Genomic DNA, 22,988 nt, shown 5'->3' with positions numbered 1-22,988 from the left:
GGTACAGAGTGAACTGACCACAGTCCGGTACAGTGTGAACTGACTACTGTCTAGTACAGTGTGAACTGACCACAGTCCGGTACAGAGTGAACTGACCACAGTCCGGTACAGAGTGAACTGACCACAGTCTGGTGCAGTGTGAACTGACCGCAGTCCGGTACAGAGTGAACTGACCTCAGGTCAGTATGTTGTTAATTGATCATGGTTTGGTGCAGTGTGAACCTTTTTTTTTACAAAACCGTAAGTTTATTTGTATCACATATAACCAAAGTACAGACATTCAATATTTACAAGACAGTAAGCATACTCAAATTAAAATATAGTTAATATCATCTTTAAAACAGTCTATACCGCTGGGAGACCACCGCTTATGGAAATCCCCTACTGTACCCATTGCGACCACTGCTCTCTCTCCCAGGACAGCCGGGCATGGACGAATCCTCGGAAAAGGGGCAGACAGTTGGCCCGGACAGCACCCACTATCTTCCGCCGCCTCGACCCATGCATAGCCAACTTAGCCAGTCCCAGGACCTGGAGATCCAGACCCTCCTCTCACCCCACCCCCTTCCGAACTGGGTGCCCGTAGACGAGGAACGCGGGACTAAAGTTCAGCCAGAACCTCTCAAAGAGTGGCTGAAACCTCTCCTAGCGTGGTACGCCGACTCCTCCCGCCCACAGAACGGACAGCAGGACGGGGTGTTGGTGAACCTGCTCAGGGCTCTGCTGCATCTCCGTGTACAGGAGAAGCACCCCTGTGTACAGAGACTGGGGATGTCCTCCACTACCAGATGGTAGACAGACCGCCAAGGTGAGTCCGGTCAGCAGACGAAGGCCACGAAGTGGGAGGTGCGCAGGGGCAGCCCGTGTGAGGAGTGGTTCGGATCGACACAGAATAGCACGGTGGGAAACCCCGGAAGGCAGCTCACATTGTGCAGGACTCTCTCCCGTGTTGTCTCCTCACCATAACAGGATCAGCAGCCAGAGCACCGTTCCCCAATGGCCCTGGAGCAGCCTGCCCTGATGAGGGCAGGCCTCATACCCTCCACAGTTCCTGGTAGAAATGGGGTAGTTCCCTCAGACAGAGAAAGTGTGTGGTCAACGCGTGCCATCTCGGAGGATGGGCGCTGGACAGGTATCTCTGCAGGGTCGAAGAGTCAGCGGCTGGGTGTGCAGGCACACCAAGGACTGACCACCCTCGGTGACCAGAGACCTAATGGTTCCTATTGCCTCGGAAGAAGTCCACTAGCCTTTTCTGGGTCCTGGACACAAACACCGTGGGTGGGGACCAATGCAGACAGCTGGTGCCATACCATGGAGGCGACCAGCTGTGATCAATAAAGCCCCCCCCCCCCCCCAGTATGAGATCGCACAAAGGAGGCCTGACCAGCGCCCCAGCCAGGCAGAAATCTTTATCTCCAACTCCCACCAGTTCACTGATCAGGCCTCCTCTGTCAAACTCAGGTAGACCCCCCAAGGAGAGGAGCTGCATGGTGCTTACAGCAGTGTGGCACAACGTGAACTGACCACGGTCCCATACAGTTCGAACTGACCAGTCTGGTACAGTATGAACTGACCATGGTCCAGTACAACGTGAGATGACTGAAGTCCAGCACAGTGGGAATTGACAGTAGTCCAGTACAGTGGGAAGTGAAGCTGTCTGTACAGTGTGAACTGAACACTGTAATCTGTATCTAAGGTTAGATTTTGAGATAAAGCATGGTAACGGGCCTTTCTGACCCAATGAGCCTGTGTCACCCCTTCACACCCACTGTGCAGAGTGCAATGCTGGATGGAATAAATGACTTCCACACAAAGTTGCCCAATTCATCCGAGGTTGTTTAATGTACGTGAGTCTTTTGTCATTCTCTGTGGTGTAACAAGTTCCCTCTGCCCCAGTCCCAGCCAGGTTTTGTGTGATGTTTCACAGCTACACCAGCTTACAATGAGGAGTGGCTGTTTGAGTACAGGCCTCATGTTTCCCACAGCATGAAGGTCTTGCAGAGAGTCTGGGGCCACTGCTGGTCACCTGGGAGCCAGCCCCATTGATTCTGACAAGTGATTAGGGTGGTGGTGAGACTCTGGGGAGCCTGGCCATCTCTGTGACTACTGACCTCAGTCTCTCCGCACACACCATCTCATCTCAGCATTTATAAATCCGCAACGTGCAGTGGAATTCGACGGCCACTTCCTGTCTGACTGGACCATGGCCTGGGCTTTTGCTGGAGGCAGGGGTCCCGGGTCAGTGGTCCTGCTCCCCGATGGAGGACACTTCCAGGTTCTTCTTCTGCACCAGCCCAGAGGCGAAAGCCGACAGGGTCCGCTGTGCACTTTGCTTCCTCATCCACTTGTGCTTCACCACCTCTTCCACTCTGCCGGTCAGGAAGTAGGTCTCCACCTTTCCCTGTGTCTCCGACACACCCTTCACGTAGATGGGCCCCCGGTACTGCAGGGTGAATCCGTGAAGGTGGAGGATCTGCTGGGTCTGGGCAGGCACCTGGATCCTGCCACTGACCCCTGTGCTGTCCATACGGCTGGCCAAGTTCACCGTGGTGCCCCAGATGTCAAACTGGGGCTTCTTTGCGCCGATCACCCCGGAGATTGCCGGCCCATGGCTGAACCCTGCGACAGGAGCGAGAGGTGTCAGCTCACAGTACTCTGAGGGCCTGGGACAGGATACAGGGGAGACAGCAAGGGAGGAAAGTGACTGTAGAGAGGAGAGGCAGAGGTGTACAGTCAGGGGCAAACCGAGGGTGGGGCTGACAAGGCCATACAGAAGGGGCAGGATTAGGCCATACAACCTATCCAATCTGCTCTGCCTTTGAATCATGGCTGTCTTATCCCTCTCTTCTCCCTTCCCCCTATAACCTTTGATGCCCTGGTTAATCAAGAACCAATCAACCGTCACTTTTAATATAACCAATGACTTGGGCTCCACAGTCGTCTGTGGCAACAAAATCTGCAAATTCACCACCCTCCAGTTCAAGAAATTCCTTCTCATCTCTGTTGTAAATGTCCCTCTATTGTGAGGCCATGCCTGTTGGCTCTAGACTTCCCCACTATAGGAAACATGCCCTCCACATCCAGTTTGCTCAGGCTTTTCAACACTCGAAAGGTTTCAATGAGATACCCCCCCATTCATCAATGTTCGATAGGTTTCAATGAGATACCCCCCCATTCATTAACACTCGAAAGGTTTCAATGAGATACCCCCCATTCATCAATGTTCGATAGGTTTCAATGAGACCCCCCATTCATCAATGTTCGATAGGTTTCAATGAGATACCCCCCCATTCATCAATGTTTGATAGGTTTCAATGAGACCCCCCCATTCATCAATATTCAATAGGTTTCAATGAGACCCCCCCACTCATCAACACTCGATAGATTTCAATGAGATACCCCCCATTCATCAATACTTGATAGGTTTCAATGAGATACCCCCCCATTCATCAACACTCGATAGATTTCAATGAGATACCCCCCTTTCATCAATACTTGATAGGTTTCAATGAGATACCCGCCCCATTCATCAATACTCGATAGGTTTCAATGAGATACCCCCCCATTCATCAACACTCGATAGGCTTCAATGAGATACCCCCCATTAATCAACACTCGATAGGTTTCAATGAGATACCCCCCCCCCCATTCATCAACACTCGATAGGCTTCAATGAGATACCCCCCATTAATCAACACTCGATAGGCTTCAATGAGATACCCCCCCATTGATCAACACTCGATAGGTTTCAATGAGATACCCCCCCCCCCCCCCCATTCATCTAAACTCCGGTGAGTACAGGCTGAGAGCCATCAAACACTCCTCATACATTAACCCTTTCATTCCCAGGAACATTCTTTTAGATAACGGTCCCAAAACTGCTCACAATTCTTCCGGTGCGGTCTGACCAATGCTTTATACACGCTCAGCATTCCATCCTCGCTGGTATTTCTGGCATACATCACTGGGTAAAGGAGCAAAACAAGTGGCAATGGCTCTGTGTTGCTGTGTTCCACATCAGCGTGTCATGTTGAAGAAAGGCAAGCCCGAACCACCAAACAAAACCAGTTAATTACGCCAAGCAGTATTGCTGATCAATACTTCCACACACTGATCAACACTTCCACACACTGATCAACAATTCCACACACTGATCAACAATTCCACACACTGATCAACAATTCCACACGCTGATCAACACTTCCACACACTGATCAACACGTCCACACACTGATCAACAATTCCACACACTGATCAACAATTCCACACACTGATCAACACTTCCACACACTGATCAACAATTCCACACACTGATCAACACGTCCACACACTGATCAACAATTCCACACACTGATCAACACGTCCACACACTGATCAACAATTCCACACGCTGATCAACAATTCCACACACTGATCAACACGTCCACACACTGATCAACACGTCCACACACTGATCAACAATTCCACACACTGATCAACACGTCCACACACTGATCAACAATTCCACACGCTGATCAACAATTCCACACACTGATCAACACTTCCACACACTGATCAACAATTCCACACACTGATCAACAATTCCACACACTGATCAACACGTCCACACACTGATCAACACGTCCACACGCTGATCAACACGTCCACACACTGATCAACAATTCCACACGCTGATCAACACTTCCACACACTGATCAACAATTCCACACGCTGATCAACACTTCCACACACTGATCAACAATTCCACACACTGATCAACACGTCCACACACTGATCAACAATTCCACACGCTGATCAACACGTCCACACACTGATCAACAATTCCACACACTGATCAACACGTCCACACACTGATCAACAATTCCACACACTGATCAACAATTCCACACACTGATCAACAATTCCACACACTGATCAACAATTCCACACACTGATCAACACGTCCACACACTGATCAACAATTCCACACACTGATCAACAATTCCACACACTGATCAACAATTCCACACACTGATCAACAATTCCACACACTGATCAACACGTCCACACACTGATCAACAATTCCACACGCTGATCAACAATTCCACACACTGATCAACAATTCCACACACTGATCAACAATTCCACACACTGATCAACACGTCCACACACTGATCAACACGTCCACACACTGATCAACAATTCCACACGCTGATCAACACGTCCACACACTGATCAACAATTCCACACACTGATCAACAATTCCACACGCTGATCAACACTTCCACACACTGATCAACAATTCCACACACTGATCAACAATTCCACACACTGATCAACAATTCCACACACTGATCAACACGTCCACACACTGATCAACAATTCCACACACTGATCAACAATTCCACACACTGATCAACAATTCCACACACTGATCAACACTTCCACACACTGATCAACAATTCCACACGCTGATCAACAATTCCACACACTGATCAACAATTCCACACACTGATCAACAATTCCACACACTGATCAACAATTCCACACACTGATCAACACGTCCACACACTGATCAACAATTCCACACACTGATCAACAATTCCACACGCTGATCAACACATCCACACACTGATCAACAATTCCACACACTGATCAACACGTCCACACACTGATCAACACGTCCACACACTGATCAACACTTCCACACACTGATCAACAATTCCACACGCTGATCAACAATTCCACACACTGATCAACAATTCCACACACTGATCAACACGTCCACACACTGATCAACAATTCCACACACTGATCAACAATTCCACACGCTGATCAACACGTCCACACACTGATCAACAATTCCACACACTGATCAACAATTCCACACGCTGATCAACACTTCCACACACTGATCAACAATTCCACACACTGATCAACAATTCCACACACTGATCAACAATTCCACACACTGATCAACACGTCCACACACTGATCAACAATTCCACACACTGATCAACAATTCCACACACTGATCAACACGTCCACACACTGATCAACAATTCCACACACTGATCAACAATTCCACACACTGATCAACACGTCCACACGCTGATCAACAATTCCACACACTGATCAACACGTCCACACACTGATCAACACGTCCACACACTGATCAACAATTCCACACGCTGATCAACAATTCCACACACTGATCAACAATTCCACACACTGATCAACACGTCCACACACTGATCAACACGTCCACATGCTGATCAACACGTCCACACACTGATCAACAATTCCACACGCTGATCAACACTTCCACACACTGATCAACAATTCCACACGCTGATCAACACTTCCACACACTGATCAACAATTCCACACACTGATCAACAATTCCACACGCTGATCAACACGTCCACACACTGATCAACAATTCCACACACTGATCAACAATTCCACACGCTGATCAACACTTCCACACACTGATCAACACGTCCACACACTGATCAACACGTCCACACACTGATCAACAATTCCACACACTGATCAACAATTCCACACACTGATCAACAATTCCACACACTGATCAACAATTCCACACACTGATCAACACGTCCACACACTGATCAACAATTCCACACACTGATCAACAATTCCACACACTGATCAACACATCCACACACTGATCAACACGTCCACACACTGATCAACAATTCCACACACTGATCAACAATTCCACACACTGATCAACACGTCCACACACTGATCAACACGTCCACACACTGATCAACAATTCCACACACTGATCAACAATTCCACACACTGATCAACAATTCCACACACTGATCAACACGTCCACACACTGATCAACAATTCCACACGCTGATCAACACGTCCACACACTGATCAACAATTCCACACGCTGATCAACACGTCCACACACTGATCAACAATTCCACACGCTGATCAACACTTCCACACACTGATCAACAATTCCACACACTGATCAACAATTCCACACACTGATCAACAACTCCACACACTGATCAACACGTCCACACACTGATCAACAATTCCACACACTGATCAACAATTCCACACACTGATCAACAATTCCACACACTGATCAACACGTCCACACACTGATCAACACGTCCACACACTGATCAACAATTCCACACGCTGATCAACACGTCCACACACTGATCAACAATTCCACACGCTGATCAACACGTCCACACACTGATCAACAATTCCACACGCTGATCAACACTTCCACACACTGATCAACAATTCCACACACTGATCAACAATTCCACACACTGATCAACAACTCCACACACTGATCAACACGTCCACACACTGATCAACAATTCCACACACTGATCAACAATTCCACACACTGATCAACAACTCCACACACTGATCAACACGTCCACACACTGATCAACAATTCCACACACTGATCAACAACTCCACACACTGATCAACACGTCCACACACTGATCAACAATTCCACACACTGATCAACAATTCCACACACTGATCAACACGTCCACACACTGATCAACAATTCCACACACTGATCAACAATTCCACACACTGATCAACAATTCCACACACTGATCAACACGTCCACACACTGATCAACAATTCCACACACTGATCAACAATTCCACACACTGATCAACAATTCCACACACTGATCAACACGTCCACACACTGATCAACACGTCCACACACTGATCAACAATTCCACACACTGATCAACAATTCCACACACTGATCAACACTTCCACACACTGATCAACAATTCCACACACTGATCAACAATTCCACACACTGATCAACATGTCCACACACTGATCAACAATTCCACACACTGATCAACACGTCCACACACTGATCAACAATTCCACACACTGATCAACAATTCCACACACTGATCAACACGTCCACACACTGATCAACAATTCCACACACTGATCAACAATTCCACACACTGATCAACACGTCCACACACTGATCAACAATTCCACACACTGATCAACAATTCCACACACTGATCAACACGTCCACACACTGATCAACAATTCCACACACTGATCAACAATTCCACACACTGATCAACAATTCCACACACTGATCAACACGTCCGCACACTGATCAACAATTCCACACACTGATCAACAATTCCACACACTGATCAACAATTCCACACACTGATCAACACGTCCACACACTGATCAACAATTCCACACACTGATCAACACGTCCACACACTGATCAACAATTCCACACACTGATCAACACGTCCACGCTGATCAACACTTCCACACGCTGATCAACAATTCCACACACTGATCAACAATTCCACACACTGATCAACACTTCCACACACTGATCAACAATTCCACACACTGATCAACAATTCCACACACTGATCAACAATTCCACACACTGATCAACACGTCCACACACTGATCAACACGTCCACACACTGATCAACACTTCCACACACTGATCAACAATTCCACACGCTGATCAACAATTCCACACACTGATCAACACGTCCACACGCTGATCAACAATTCCACACGCTGATCAACAATTCCACACGCTGATCAACAATTCCACACACTGATCAACACTTCCACACGCTGATCAACAATTCCACACGCTGATCAACAATTCCACACACTGATCAACACTTCCACACGCTGATCAACAATTCCACACACTGATCAACAATTCCACACACTGATCAACACGTCCACACACTGATCAACACGTCCACACACTGATCAACAATTCCACACGCTGATCAACACGTCCACACACTGATCAACAATTCCACACACTGATCAACACTTCCACACACTGATCAACAATTCCACACACTGATCAACACGTCCACACACTGATCAACAATTCCACACACTGATCAACAATTCCACACACTGATCAACACGTCCACACACTGATCAACACGTCCACACACTGATCAACAATTCCACACACTGATCAACAATTCCACACACTGATCAACAATTCCACACACTGATCAACAATTCCACACGCTGATCAACACGTCCACACACTGATCAACAATTCCACACACTGATCAACACTTCCACACACTGATCAACAATTCCACACACTGATCAACACGTCCACACGCTGATCAACACGTCCACACACTGATCAACACTTCCACACACTGATCAACAATTCCACACACTGATCAACACGTCCACACACTGATCAACAATTCCACACACTGATCAACAATTCCACACACTGATCAACACGTCCACACACTGATCAACACGTCCACACACTGATCAACAATTCCACACGCTGATCAACACGTCCACACACTGATCAACAATTCCACACACTGATCAACACTTCCACACACTGATCAACACGTCCACACGCTGATCAACAATTCCACACACTGATCAACAATTCCACACACTGATCAACACTTCCACACGCTGATCAACAATTCCACACACTGATCAACAATTCCACACACTGATCAACACGTCCACACACTGATCAACACTTCCACACGCTGATCAACAATTCCACACGCTGATCAACACTTCCACACGCTGATCAACACGTCCACGCTGATCAACACGTCCACACGCTGATCAACAATTCCACACACTGATCAACAATTCCACACACTGATCAACAATTCCACACACTGATCAACAATTCCACACACTGATCAACAATTCCACACACTGATCAACAATTCCACACACTGATCAACAATTCCACACGCTGATCAACACTTCCACACACTGATCAACACGTCCACACACTGATCAACACTTCCACACGCTGATCAACAATTCCACACACTGATCAACACTTCCACACGCTGATCAACAATTCCACACACAGATCAATACTTCCACACACTGATCAACACGTCCACACGCTGATCAACACTTCCACACGCTGATCAACACTTCCACACACTGATCAACAATTCCACACACTGATCAACAATTCCACACACTGATCAACACGTCCACACACTGATCAACAATTCCACACACTGATCAACAATTCCACACACTGATCAACAATTCCACACACTGATCAACACTTCCACACGCTGATCAACAATTCCACACGCTGATCAACACTTCCACACGCTGATCAACACGTCCACGCTGATCAACACGTCCACACGCTGATCAACACTTCCACACGCTGATCAACAATTCCACACACAGATCAATACTTCCACACACTGATCAACACGTCCACACGCTGATCAACACTTCCACACGCTGATCAACAATTCCACACACAGATCAATACTTCCACACACTGATCAACACGTTCACACACTGGCAACCACCACAACATTAGCATTTCCTGTCAGAGTCAGACACTGCTGTTTCTAGCATCACTTCATGACATACAATCAATCTATATCTATCTATCTATCTATCTTCCTACATATATATCAAAATTTCTGTTACTATGAATAGTTGAGTGAGTCGAAGATGAACTGATCTCCAGAAATCATAAAGTCAAGTCACTTTTATTGTCATTTCGACCATAACTGCTGGTACAGTACACAGTAAAAATGAGACAACGTTTTTCAGGACCATGGGGTTACATGACACAGTACAAAAACTAGACTGAACTACTTAAGAAAGAGAACACAGAAAAAAACATATAACAACTACACGATACTACAGACCTACTCAGGACTGCATAAAGTACACAAAGGATTGCAGTCATTACAATAAATAATAAACAGGACAATAGGGCAGTAAGGTGTCAGTCCAGGCTTCGGGTATTGAGGAGTCTGATAGCTTGGGGGAAGAAACTGTTTCATGGTCTGGTTGTGAGAGCCTGAATGCTTTGGTGCCTTTTCCCAGACGGCAGGAGGGAGAAGAGATTGAATGAGGGGTACATGGGGTCCTTCATAATGTTGTTTGCTTTGCAGATGCAGCATGTATTGTAAATGTCTGTAATGGCAGGAAGAGAGACCCCGATGATCTTCTCAGCTGACCTCACTATCCGCTGCAGGGTCTTGCGATCCGAGATGGTGCAGTTTCCGAACCAGGCAGTGATGCAGCTGTTCAGGATGCTCTCAATACAACCTCTGTAGAATGTGATGAGGATGGGGGGTGGGAGATGGACTTTCCTCAGCCTTCGCAGAAAGTAGAGACGCTGATGGGCTTTCTTTGCTATGGAGCTGGTGTTGAGGGACCAGGTGAGATTCTCCATCAGGTGAACACCAAGAAATTTGGTGCTCTTAACGATCTCTACCGAGGAGCCGTCGATGTTCAGCGGGGAGTGGTCGCTCCATGCCCTCCTGACGTCAACAACCATTTGATGTTGGAGAGAGTTCAGAGAAGACTCACTAGGATGATTCCTGGACTGCAGGTACTAACATATGAGGAGCGTTTGTCGGCTCTTGGACTGTATTCATTAGCGTATAGAAGAATGAGAGGGGATCGCATACAAACATTTCGAATGTTGAAAGGGTTGGACAGAGTAGATGTGAAAAAGCTGTTTCCCTTGGTGGGTGAGTCCAGGACAAGAGGTCACAGTCATAGAATTATAGAGGGTACCCATTTAAAACAGAGATGAGGAGAAATTTTTTTTAGCCAGAGGGTCGTGGATTTATGGAATTCGTTGCCACATACAGCTGTGGAGGCCCAATCATTGAGGGTGTTTAAGGAGGAGATTGATAGGTATCTAATTAGTCAGGGTATCAAGGGATATGGGGAAAAAGCTAGAAATTGGAACTAGATGGGAGAATAGTTTAGCTCATGGTGGAGTGGCGGAGCAGACTCGATGGGCCGAAAGGTCTACTTCTGCTCCTTTATCTTGTGAATCTTGTGATCTCTTTTGTTTTGTTCACATTCAGAGACAGGTTGTTGGCTCTGCACCAGTCCGTTAGCCGCTGCACCTCCTCTCTGTAAGCTGACTTGTCGTTCTTGCTGATGAGACCCACCACGGTCGTGTCATCGGCGAACTTGATGATGTGGCTCGAGCTGTGTGTTGCAGCACAGTCATGGGTCAGCAGAGTGAACAGCAGTGGACTGAGCACACAGACATGGGGGGGCCCCTGTGCTCAGTATGATGGTGTTGGAGATACTGTCTCCGATCCGGACTGACTGAGGTCTCCCAGTCAGGAAGTCTAGGATCCAGTTGCAGAGGGAGGTGTTCAGGCCCAGTAGGCTCAGATTTCCAATCAGTTTCTGAGGGATGATTGTGTTGAATGCTGAACTGAAGTCTATGAACAGCATCCGAACATGTGTCTTTTTTGTCCAGGTGGGTTAGGGCCAGGTGGAGGGTGGTGGCAATGGCGTCATCTGTTGAGCGGTTGGGACGGTACGCAAACTGCAGGGGATCCAGTGAGGGGGCAGCAGGGTCTTGATAGGCCTCCTGACGAGCCTCTCGAAACACTTCATGATGATGGATGTGAGTGCAACAGGTCAGTAGTCACTGAGGCAGGACACTGAAGACTTCTTCGGCACGGGGACGATGGTGGCGGCCTTGAAGCATGTTGGAATGGTGGCGTTGCTCAGGGAGATGTTGAAGATGTCAGTAAGAACAGATGAAACATTCTTTTCATTATTTTAAGCAAGATTAGTGTATTATTTTTGTTTTGTATAATTTTTGAGTGAAAAAAAGGAAAGGAGCACCATGCAAAAGTTTGGGCACCCCAATAGACTTGAGCTCTCAGATAACTTTTACCAAGGTCTCAGACCTTAATTAGCTTGTTAGGGCTATGGCTTGTTCAGTCATTAGGAAAGGCCAGGTGATGTAAATTTCAAAGCTTTATAAATACCCTGACTCCTCAAACCTTGTCCCAACAATCAGCAGCTGCCTAGCACTCTGAAAATGAAAATAAAGGATGCCCACAAAGCAGGAGAAGGCTATAAGAAGATAGCAAAGCGTTTTCAGGTAGCCGTTTCCCCAGTTCATAATGTAATTAAGAAGTGGCAGTTAACAGGAATGGTGGAGGTCAAGTTGGGGTCTGGAAGACCAAGAAAGTGTTCTGAGAGAACTGTTCGTAGGATTGCTAGAAAGGCAAATCAAAACCCCTGTATGACTGCAAAAGACCTTCAGGAAGATTTAGCAGACTCTGGAGTGGTGGTGCACTGTTCTACTGTGCAGCGACACCTGCACAAATATGACCTTCATGGAAGAGTCATCAGAAGAAAACCTTTCCTGCATCCTCATCACAAAATTCAGCATCAAGAGTTTGCAAAGGAACATCTAAACAAGCCTGATGCATTTTGCAAACAAGTCCTGTGGACTGATAAAGTTAAAATAGGACTTTTTGGCCGTAATGAGCAAAGGTATGTTTGGAGAAAAAAAGGTGTAGAATTTCATGAAAAGAACACCTCTCCAACTGTTAAGCACGGGGGTGGATTATCATGCTTTGGGCTTGTGTTGCAGCCAGTGGCATGGGGAACATTTCACTGGTAGAGGGAAGAATGAATTCAATTAGATACCAGCAAATTCTGGGAGCAAACCTCACACCGTCTGTGAAAAAAAAAAGCTGAAGATGAAAAGAAGATGGCTTCTACAACAGGATAATGATCCTAAACACACCTCAAATTCCATCATGGACTACCTCAAGAGGTGCAAGCTGAAGGTTTTCCCATGGCCCTCACAGTCCCTGACCTAAACATCATCGAAAATCTGTGGATAGACCTCAAAAGAGCAGTGCATGCAAGACGGCCCAAGAATCTCACAGAACTAGAAGCCTTTTGCAAGGAAGAATGGGCGAAAATCCCCCAAAAAAGAATTGAAAGACTCTTAGCTGGCTACAGAAAGCATTCACAAGCTGTGATGCTTCCCAAAGGGGGTGTTACTAAGTACTGACCTTGCAGGATGCCCAAACTTTTGCTTCGGGCCATTTTTCTTTATTGTTATTTTGAAACTGTTAAAGATGGAAATTAAAAAGTAGTCTTGCTTAAAATATTAAAGAAATGTGTCATCTTTAACTTTATGTTTTTTGAAAATCAGGTAATCTTTTACTTGCTTAGCTATTCACAGTAACAGAAATTTTGACCAGGGGTACCCAAACTTTTACATGCCATGGTATATATCTATACAGCTTGGCCAACTCTCCCTATAACTCTAGTCCCGCCAACACCCTCAGAAATCTTTTCTGCATCATGTTCCTTCAACAGGGTGACCAGACCTGACATAATACTCCATGTGACTTCACCAACAACTGCAACACAATGTCCCAATTCTGATGGTCAATACCTTCCTCAGCCCAATTCCCCAAATTATGAAGATCCCCCTGAAATCTACAATAACCTTCGTCACTGTGAACAACAGCTCCTGCTTTTGTTTCATAGAACATTACATCACAGTACAGGACATTTCCCCTGTGATTACAGCACAGTACAGGAATTTTCCCCAATGATTACAGCACAGTACAGGACATTTGACCTACTATGTTGTGCCAACAAATTTTCCCATGAAACACACACAAAATACAGGAAGAATTTAGGCAGCATCTATGCAAATGAAGAAACAGTCAACGTTTCCGCCAAGACTGTTCATCAAGAGTGGAAAGTTGAGGGGGAAGATGCTCCTTGGCATTCATTCCATTGTCATATCTTTTCCCTTTCTTTCCAGTGCTGATGAAGGGTTTTGGCCTGAAATGCTAACTGTTTATTCCTTTCTACAGATACTGCCTAAGCTGCTGAGTTCCTCCAGCTTTTTCTGTGTGTTGCTTCGGATTTCCCCCATTAAGAACATATCTATTTATATACAGAAAGGTGGTCTCTAGGTACTTGGAGGTACATGATAAATTAGACTAAAGTTCACCTCGTTTCCTTAAAATAAAATCTCCCTGGAAAATCTGTTGGAATTACTTATAGAAACAGCAAGCAAAGGAAAATTGGTGGACGTTGTGTATTTAGATTTTCAGATGGCCTTTCAGAAGGTGCCGCACATGAGGCTGCTTAACAAGGTAAGAACCCGTGGCACTATAGGAAAGATACTAGCATGGATAGAGCATTGGTTGATTGGCAGAAGGCAAAGAGGGGCAATTAAGAACACAAAACCATAAGCAGAATTCGGTGATTCAGCCCATCGAGTCTGCTCTACCATTCCATCATGGCTGACCCCAGATCCCACTCAACCCCATACATCTGCCTTCTCACAATATCCTTTGATGCCCTGACGGATCAGGAAATAATCAACTTTCGCTTTAAATATACCCACAGACTTGGCCCCCACCACAGTCTGCGGCAGAGCATTCCACAGATTTACTGCTCTCTGGCTAAAAAGATCCTCCCTACCCCTGTTCTAAAGGGTCATCCCTCAAGTTTGAGGCTGTGCCCTCCAGTTCTGCATAGCCCCACCATAGGAAACATCCTCTCCACATCCACTCTATCTGTGTCCTCTGGTCCTAGACTCCCCCACTATAGGAAACATCCTCTCCACATCCACTCTATCTGTGTCCTTTCAACATTCGGTAGGTTCCAATGAGAATCCCCTGCATTCTTCTAAATTCCAGTGAGTACAGGACCGAAGCTGTCAAATGCTCCTCATTTGTTAACCCCTTAATTCCCAGAATCATCCTCGTGAACTTCCTCAGGACACTCTCCAATGTCAGCATATCCTTTCCGAGATATCGGGTCCAAAACTGTTGATCATACTTCAAGTATGGCCTGACTAGTATTTTATAAAGACTCAGCATTATCTCCTTGTTTTTATACTCTATTCCCCTTGAAATGAATGCCAACATTGCATCTGCCTTCTTTATCACAGCTAACCTGTAAATTAACCTTCTGGGAATCTTGCACAAGGACTCCTAAGTCCCTCTGCACCTCTGATGTTCGAAACTTCTCCCCACTTAGATAACAGTCCCACAGTATTGTTCCTTTTACCAAAATGTATCATCATACATTTCCCAACACTATTCCAGCTGCCACTTTTTTGCCCATTCTTACAATTTGTCTAAGTCTTGTTGCAATCACATTGCTTCCTCAGCACTACCCACCCCTCCACCTATCTTTGTATCATCTGCAAACTTTGCCACAAAGCCATCAATTCCATTATCCAAATCACTGACAAACAATGAAAGAAGAAGTGGTACCAATACCAGTCCCTGTGGAACACCACAGGAAGGATGTGGAAACCATAGAAAGGGTGCAGAGGAGATTTACAAGGATTTTGCCTGGACTGGGGAGCTTGCCTATGAGAACAGGTTGAGTGAACTCGGCCTTTTCTCCTTGGAGTGACGGAGGATGCGAGGTGACCTGATAGAGGTGTATAAGATGATGAGAGGTAATGAACATGTGGATAGTCAGAGGCTTTTTCCCAGGGCTGAAATGGTTGTCACAAGAGGACACAGGTTTAAGGTGCTGAGGAGTAGGTACAGAGGAGATGTCAGGGGTAATTTTTTACTCAGAGAGTGGTGAGTGAGTGGAATGGGCTGCCGGCACCATTGGTGGAGGCGGATACACTAGGGTCTTTTAAGAGACTTTTGGGTAGGTGCATGGAGCTTAGAGAAATAAAGGGCTATAGGTAAACCTAGTAATTTCTCAGGTAGGGACATGTTCGGCACAAGCTTGTGGGCCAAAGGGCCTGTATTGTGCTGTAGGTTTTCTATGTTTCTATACACTGCATCTACTGCTCTACCCTCATCAATGTGTTTAGTCGCATCTTCAAAAAATTCATTCAGGCTCGTAAGGGACAACCTGCCTTTGATAAAGCCATGTTGAATATTCCTAATCATATTATGCCTCTCCAAATGTTCATAAATCCTGCCTCTCAGGATCTTTTCCATCAACTTACCAACCACTGAAGTAAGACTCACTGGTTTATAATTTCCTGGGCTATCTCTACTCCTTTTCTTGAATAAGGGGACAACATCTGCAACCCTCCAATCCTCCAGAACCTCTCTCGTCCCCATTGATGATGCAAAGATCATCACCAGAGGCTCAGCAATCTCCTCCCTTGCCTCCCAGAGTAGCCTGGGGTACATCTCGTCTGGTCCCAGTGATTTATCCAACTTGATGCTTTCCAAAATCTCCAGCACGTCATCTTTCTTAATATCTATATGTTCAAGCTTTTCAGTCCACTGTAAGTCATCCCTAAAATCGCCAAGATCCTTTTCTGTAGTGAATACTGAAGCAAAGTATTCATTAAGTACCTCCACTATCTCCTCCGGTTCCATACACACTTTTCGACTGTCACACTTGATTGGTCCTATTCTCTTGTGTCTTATCCTCTTGCTCTTCACATACTTGTAGAATGTCTTGGGGTTTTCCTGAATCCTGTCTGCCAAGGCCTTCTCATGGCTCCTTCTGGCTCTCCTAATTTCATTCTTAAACTGCTTCCTGCTAGTCTTATAATCCTTTAGATCTGTATCATTAAGTAGTATTTTGAATCTTTTGTAAGCTTTTCTTTTCTTCTTGACTAGATTTACAATAGCCTTTGTATACCATGTTTCCTGTACCCTACCGTCCTTTCCCTGTCTCATTGGAATGTACTTATGCAGAACGCCACACAAATATCCCCTGAACATTTGCCACATCTCTGTTGTACATTTCCTTGAGAATATCCGTTCCCAGTTTATGCTTCCAAGTTCCTGCCCGATCACCTCATATTTCCCCTTCCTCCAATTAAACGTTTCCGTAACTTGTCTGTCCCTATCCCTCTCCAATACTATGGTAAAGGAGATAGAATTGTGATCACTGTCTCCAAATGTTTACTCCACTGAGAGATTTGACACCTGACAAGGTTCATTTCCCAATACCAGATCAAGTACAGCCTCTCCTCTTGTAGGCGTATCTACACATTGTGTCAGGAAGCTTTCCTGAACACACCTAACAAACTCCACTCCATCTAAACCCCTAGTTCTAGAGAGATGCCGATCAATGTTTGGGAGATTAAAATCTCTCACCACAGCAACCCTGTTATTATTACACCTTTCCAGAATCAGTTTCCCTACCTGCTCCTTGATCTCACTGTTACCATTGGGTGGTCTATAAAAAACACCCAGTATGGTTATTGACCCCTTCCTGCTCCTAACTTCCACCCACAGAGACTCCGTAGACAATCCCTCCCTGACCTCCACCTTTTCTGCAGCCGTAACACTATCTCTGATCAACAATGCCACGCCCCCACCTCTTTTGCCTCCCTCACAGACCTTTCTGAAACACCTATAGCCTCACACTCTAAGTAACCATTCCTGGGGCCCTCTGACATCCAAGTCTCTGTAATGGCCACAACATTGTAGCTCCAGGTACTGATCCACACTCTAATCTCATCCTCTTTATTCATAATACTCCTTGCTTTAAAGTAGACACATTTCAAACTATTGGTCAGAGCACGACTTTTCTCTATTAACTGCCTATCCTCCCTCTCGCACTGTCTCCAAGTTTTCTCTATCTGTGAGCCAACTGCCTCTTCCTTCATCTCTTCAGTTCAATTTGCACCCAGCAATTCTAGTTTAAACTCTCCCCAATAGCTGTAGCAAGCGTCCCTGCCAGGATATTGGTCCCTTGGGATTCAAGTGCAACCCGTCCTTTTTGTACAAGTCCCACCTACCCAAAAAGAGGTCCCAATGATCCAGAAATCTGAATCCCTGCCCCCTGCTCCAATCCCTCAGCCACGCATTTATCCTCCACCTCACTCTGTTCTTATACTCACTGTCACTTGGCACTGGCAATAATCCGGAGATTACTACCTTTGAGGTCCTGCTTTTCATCTTCCTTCCTAACTCCCTGTAGTCTATTTTCAGGACCTACTCCCTTTTCTTACCCATGTCATTGGTACCAATATGTACCACGACCTCTGGCTGCTCTCCCTCCCACCGCAGGATATCATGAACGTGATCAGAAACATCCCGGACCCTGGCACCCGGGAGACCAAATACCATCCGAGTTTCTTTCCTGTGACCACAGGATCGTCTGTCTGACTCCCTAACTATAGACTCCCCTATCACTGCTGCCACCCTCTTCCTTTCCCTACCCTTCTGAGCTGCAGGGCCAGACTCTGTGTCAGAGGCACGACCACTGTTGCTTCCCCCAGGTAGGCCGTACCCCGCAGCAGTACTCAAACAGGAGTACTTATTGTCAAGTGATACTGCCACAGGGGTGCTCTCTAGCCTCTGACTCCTGCCCTTCTCTCTCCTGACTGTTACCCACTTATCTGTCTCCCCAGGCCCCAGAGTGACTACCTGCCTATAGTTCCTCTCTATCACTTCTTCACTCTCCCTGACCAGACAAAGGTCATCGAGCTACATCTCCAGTTCCCTAATCTGGTCCCTAAGGAACTGCAGCTCAACGCACCTGGCTCAGATGTGGCTGTCCAGGAGGCTGGAAGTCTCCAGGATTTCCCACATCTGACACCGAGTTCGGAACACCAGCCTCACACACATATTTCCTGTCTGTATTCTACCTCATCTCTGCCTGTTATCACCTAACCCCATTGAACCAAAGCCTTCCTACTCAGACACCCTCTCTATAAAGCTGTCTCCTTTAAACTTTTCTCACTGTTCTAACTGGCTGGTGTCCACACGCTTGTGCAGTTGTGTCTCGATTTAGTAATGCCTTACTAAAATCTATGTAGACAACATTCACTGCTCTACCCTGTCAAAAAAGCTGAATCATGACCTTTCCCACACAAAGCCATAATGGCGCTCCCTAAATAGGGTGTGGGTTTCCAAATGCTGATATATCCCATCCCCAAGGGTCTTCTTCAGCAAGAAGCCAGAATAAAAAAATGGAGAGCGAAGGAGAACAAATTGGCAGGTGACGGATGAGAGCAGGTGAGGGGGAAGGTGGGTGGGTGGAAGAGAAGGAATAAAGTGAAAACTGGGAGGATATAAGTGGAAGGTAAAGAGCTGTATCTGAAAGAAGAAGAGATGACCGTGAGAGCAAGAGAACCAGAGATGATATCCAGCTGAGGAGAAGAGAAGGGATAAGAGGAGAGCCAGAATGGGGAATGAAAAAGAAAAGGGAGGGAGGGGAGAGATTACTGGAGCTTAGCGAAATCGATATTCATGCTGTCAGGTTGGAGGCTGCCCAGACAGAATATGAGGTATTGCTTCTCCTACTTGACAGTGGCCTCAGCATGGCAGTAGAGAAGGTCATGGACTGACATGTCAAATGGGAGTGGAGAGTAGAATTAAACTGGGTGGCCACTGGGATAACCTGTGGTGGACAGAGCAAAGGTGCTTAACAAAGCAGTTCCCCAATCTATATTGGGTCTCACCAATGAAGAGGAGGCCATATTGACCCTAACAGATTCACAATGAAGTGTTGCCTCGGCTGGGGATCTGAAAGGAGGTGAAGGGACAGAGGGAGCCATGTATCACTTGCAAAGTTAACTGCCAGGATGGAGATCAGTGGAGAAGGATGGGCAGATAAGGTTGCCACCTACAGCGAGCCCAGCGGAAAGCTGGGAAAGTGTGTTCCAGTGTTGCTGCATGTGCAGTCCACATTCCCTGTTGCTGTGAAACTGCACGCAGAGACTCACCAACACGGAGCGTGAAGTTGATGGAAGAATGCTTATGAATCTCAAGCATGATGTTATCAAGAGCCAGAGAGAAGTCCGCCAGGGTGCAGAGGTGGTGCCAGGCATCAGGATTCTCCTGAAACAGAGAGCCGTCTCGGTCACTGGGTTCATTACTGTCACTGTCTCCCCAGAACAGAGAGTGGTCTCTTAGCCCCTGACCTCTAGTTGTAGTCCCAACCAGTTACAATGGGAAAAGCCTACTTGCATATACCCTATCTATACTCTTCATAATTCTGTACACCTCGATCAAATATCCACTCAATCTTCTGCATTCCAAGTAATCAAGTCCTAACCTATTCAGTCATTTCCTTATCATTCAAGTCCTCCAATTCCAACAACATCTTTGTAAGTTTTCTCTGTAGATAGGTGATCAAAACTCCACACAATACCTCAAATTAGGCCTCATCAATGCTTATACAACTTCAACATAGCGTCCTGCCTCACGGACTCAATACTTTGGCTTATGGCCAATATGCAAAAGAGTTTTTTAATGAGCTTATCTACCTGTGACACCAGTTTCACTTAAGTATGGACCTGTATTCCCAGATCTCATTGTTGTACAGCACTCGTCAGTGCCCTACTGTTCACTGTGTAAGACTGACCCTGGTTGGTTCTACCAAAGTGGAACTTGTCTGCATTAAATTCCATCTGCTATTTTTTAGCCCATTTCTCCAGTTGGTCTAAATCCCACTGCAAACTCTGATAGTCTTTGCTGTCCATTATACCTCAACTTGGTGTCATCTGCAAATTTGGTCATCCAGTTATCATCCAGATCATTGATATAGATGACAAACAACCAAACACTGATCCCGGCAGCACACCACTAGTCACAGGCCTCCAGTCAGACAGACAACCCTCTACTACCACTCTCTGGCTTCTCCCACAAAGCCAATGTCTAATCCAATTTGCTACCTTACCTTGAATGCTGAGTGACCAGCCTCCTGTGCGAGACCTTGTCAAATGTCTTGCTAAAGTTCATGTAGAAAACAACTACTGCCTTGTCTTCATCAACTTTCCTGGTAACTTCCCGGTAACATGACCTACAATGCTCAAAGCCATGCTGACTGTCCCTAAACAATCAATGTATATTCAAATACTCATATACAGCTCATTGGAATACCTTCCAATAACTTTCCCACTACTGATGCCACACTCATCTGTCCATGCTTTCCTGGTTTATTTTTACAGCCTTTTGTAAACAGCAGAATAACATTAGCAACCTCCAATCTACCTACCTCAATTGTCACTAAGGATGACTTAAATACTGTATCTCTGACATAAGATATAAGAGCAGAATTAGGCCATTTGGCCCATTGATTCTACTCTGATATTTCATCGTGACTGATCCAATTTTCGTCTCAGCCCCAAACTCCTGCCTTCTCCGCATATCCCTTCATGCCCTGAACAATCATGAAACTAGCAACCTCTGCCTTAAATATACAATAAACTTGGCCTCTAAAACTGCCTATGGCAAAGAATTCCACAGATTCAGTACTCTCTGGATAAATAAATTTCTCCTCATCTCCACTCTAAAAGATTACCCCTCTATTCTAAGACAGTGTCCTCTGGTCTCATAAAACCCCCATCAAAGGAAACATCCTCTCCACATCCACTCTAACAAGGCCTTGAACCATTCAATAGGTTTCAATTCTTCTGAATTCTAGTGAACACGGGGTCAGAGCCATCAAACACTCTTCATGTGACAAGCCATTCAATCCTGGAATCATTTTCGTGAAGCTCCTTTAAAGCTTCTCCAGTTTCAGCATTCCTTTCTAAGAAAAGGGGCCTGAACCTGCTCACAATACTCCAAGTGAGAGCTTCATAAAGTCTCAACATTACATCCTTGCTTTTATATTCCATTCCTCTTGAAATGAATGCTAACATTGCATTTGCTTTCCTCACCACTGACTCAACCTGCAAATTAACCTTAGGGAATCCTGCACAAGGACTCCCCAGGTCCCTTTGTGCCTCAGGTTTTTTTTAATTTTCTCTCCATTGAGAAAATAGTCAACTCTCTCATTTCTTCTACCAAAGTGCATGACCATACACTTTGAAACACTATATTCCATCTGCCATTTCTTTGATCATTTTCTGAATCTGCCTAAATCTTTCTGTAGCCTCTCTACTTCCTCAAAATTACCTCCCCCTCCACCTATCTTCATATTGTCTGCAAACTTTGCAACAAAGCTGTCAATTCCATCATCCAAATCGTTGACAATTAACATGAAAAGAATGGGTTCCAATTCAGACCCCTGTGGAGCATCACTAGTCACTGATAGCCAACGAGGAAAGTCTCCCTTTATTCTCACTCTTTGCTTCCTGCCAGTCAGCCACTGCTTTATCCATGCTAAACTCTTTCCTGTAACACTGTGGACGTGTTGCCTGCTAAGCAGCCTCATGTGTGGCACCTTGCCAAAGACCTTCTGAATATCCAAGTACACAATGTCAAC

At 45.8% G+C, this 22,988-nt stretch overlaps 1 protein-coding gene across 1 annotated transcript in view; it reads right to left on the bottom strand.

Moving 5' to 3' along the window:
* Nucleotides 1-1,815: 1,815 nt before the first annotated feature.
* LOC140729929 (adenylate cyclase type 8-like) overlaps nt 1,816-22,988 on the bottom strand; it is a 45,253-nt gene continuing 24,080 nt past the window's right edge. The window contains exons 3-4 of the mRNA XM_073050093.1: nt 20,500-20,614; nt 1,816-2,619 (exon numbers count right to left, since the gene is read on the bottom strand). Of these exons, the coding sequence (XP_072906194.1) occupies nt 2,240-2,619; nt 20,500-20,614 (495 nt within the window). The 3' untranslated portion in view covers nt 1,816-2,239. The remainder of the gene's footprint in view (nt 2,620-20,499; nt 20,615-22,988) is intronic.

This window comes from Hemitrygon akajei, chromosome 7 (assembly GCF_048418815.1).
Source record: "Hemitrygon akajei chromosome 7, sHemAka1.3, whole genome shotgun sequence".
In the NCBI taxonomy this organism is placed as follows: Eukaryota; Metazoa; Chordata; class Chondrichthyes; order Myliobatiformes; family Dasyatidae; genus Hemitrygon; species Hemitrygon akajei.
This window is presented reverse-complemented; position numbering and strand designations above follow the sequence as displayed.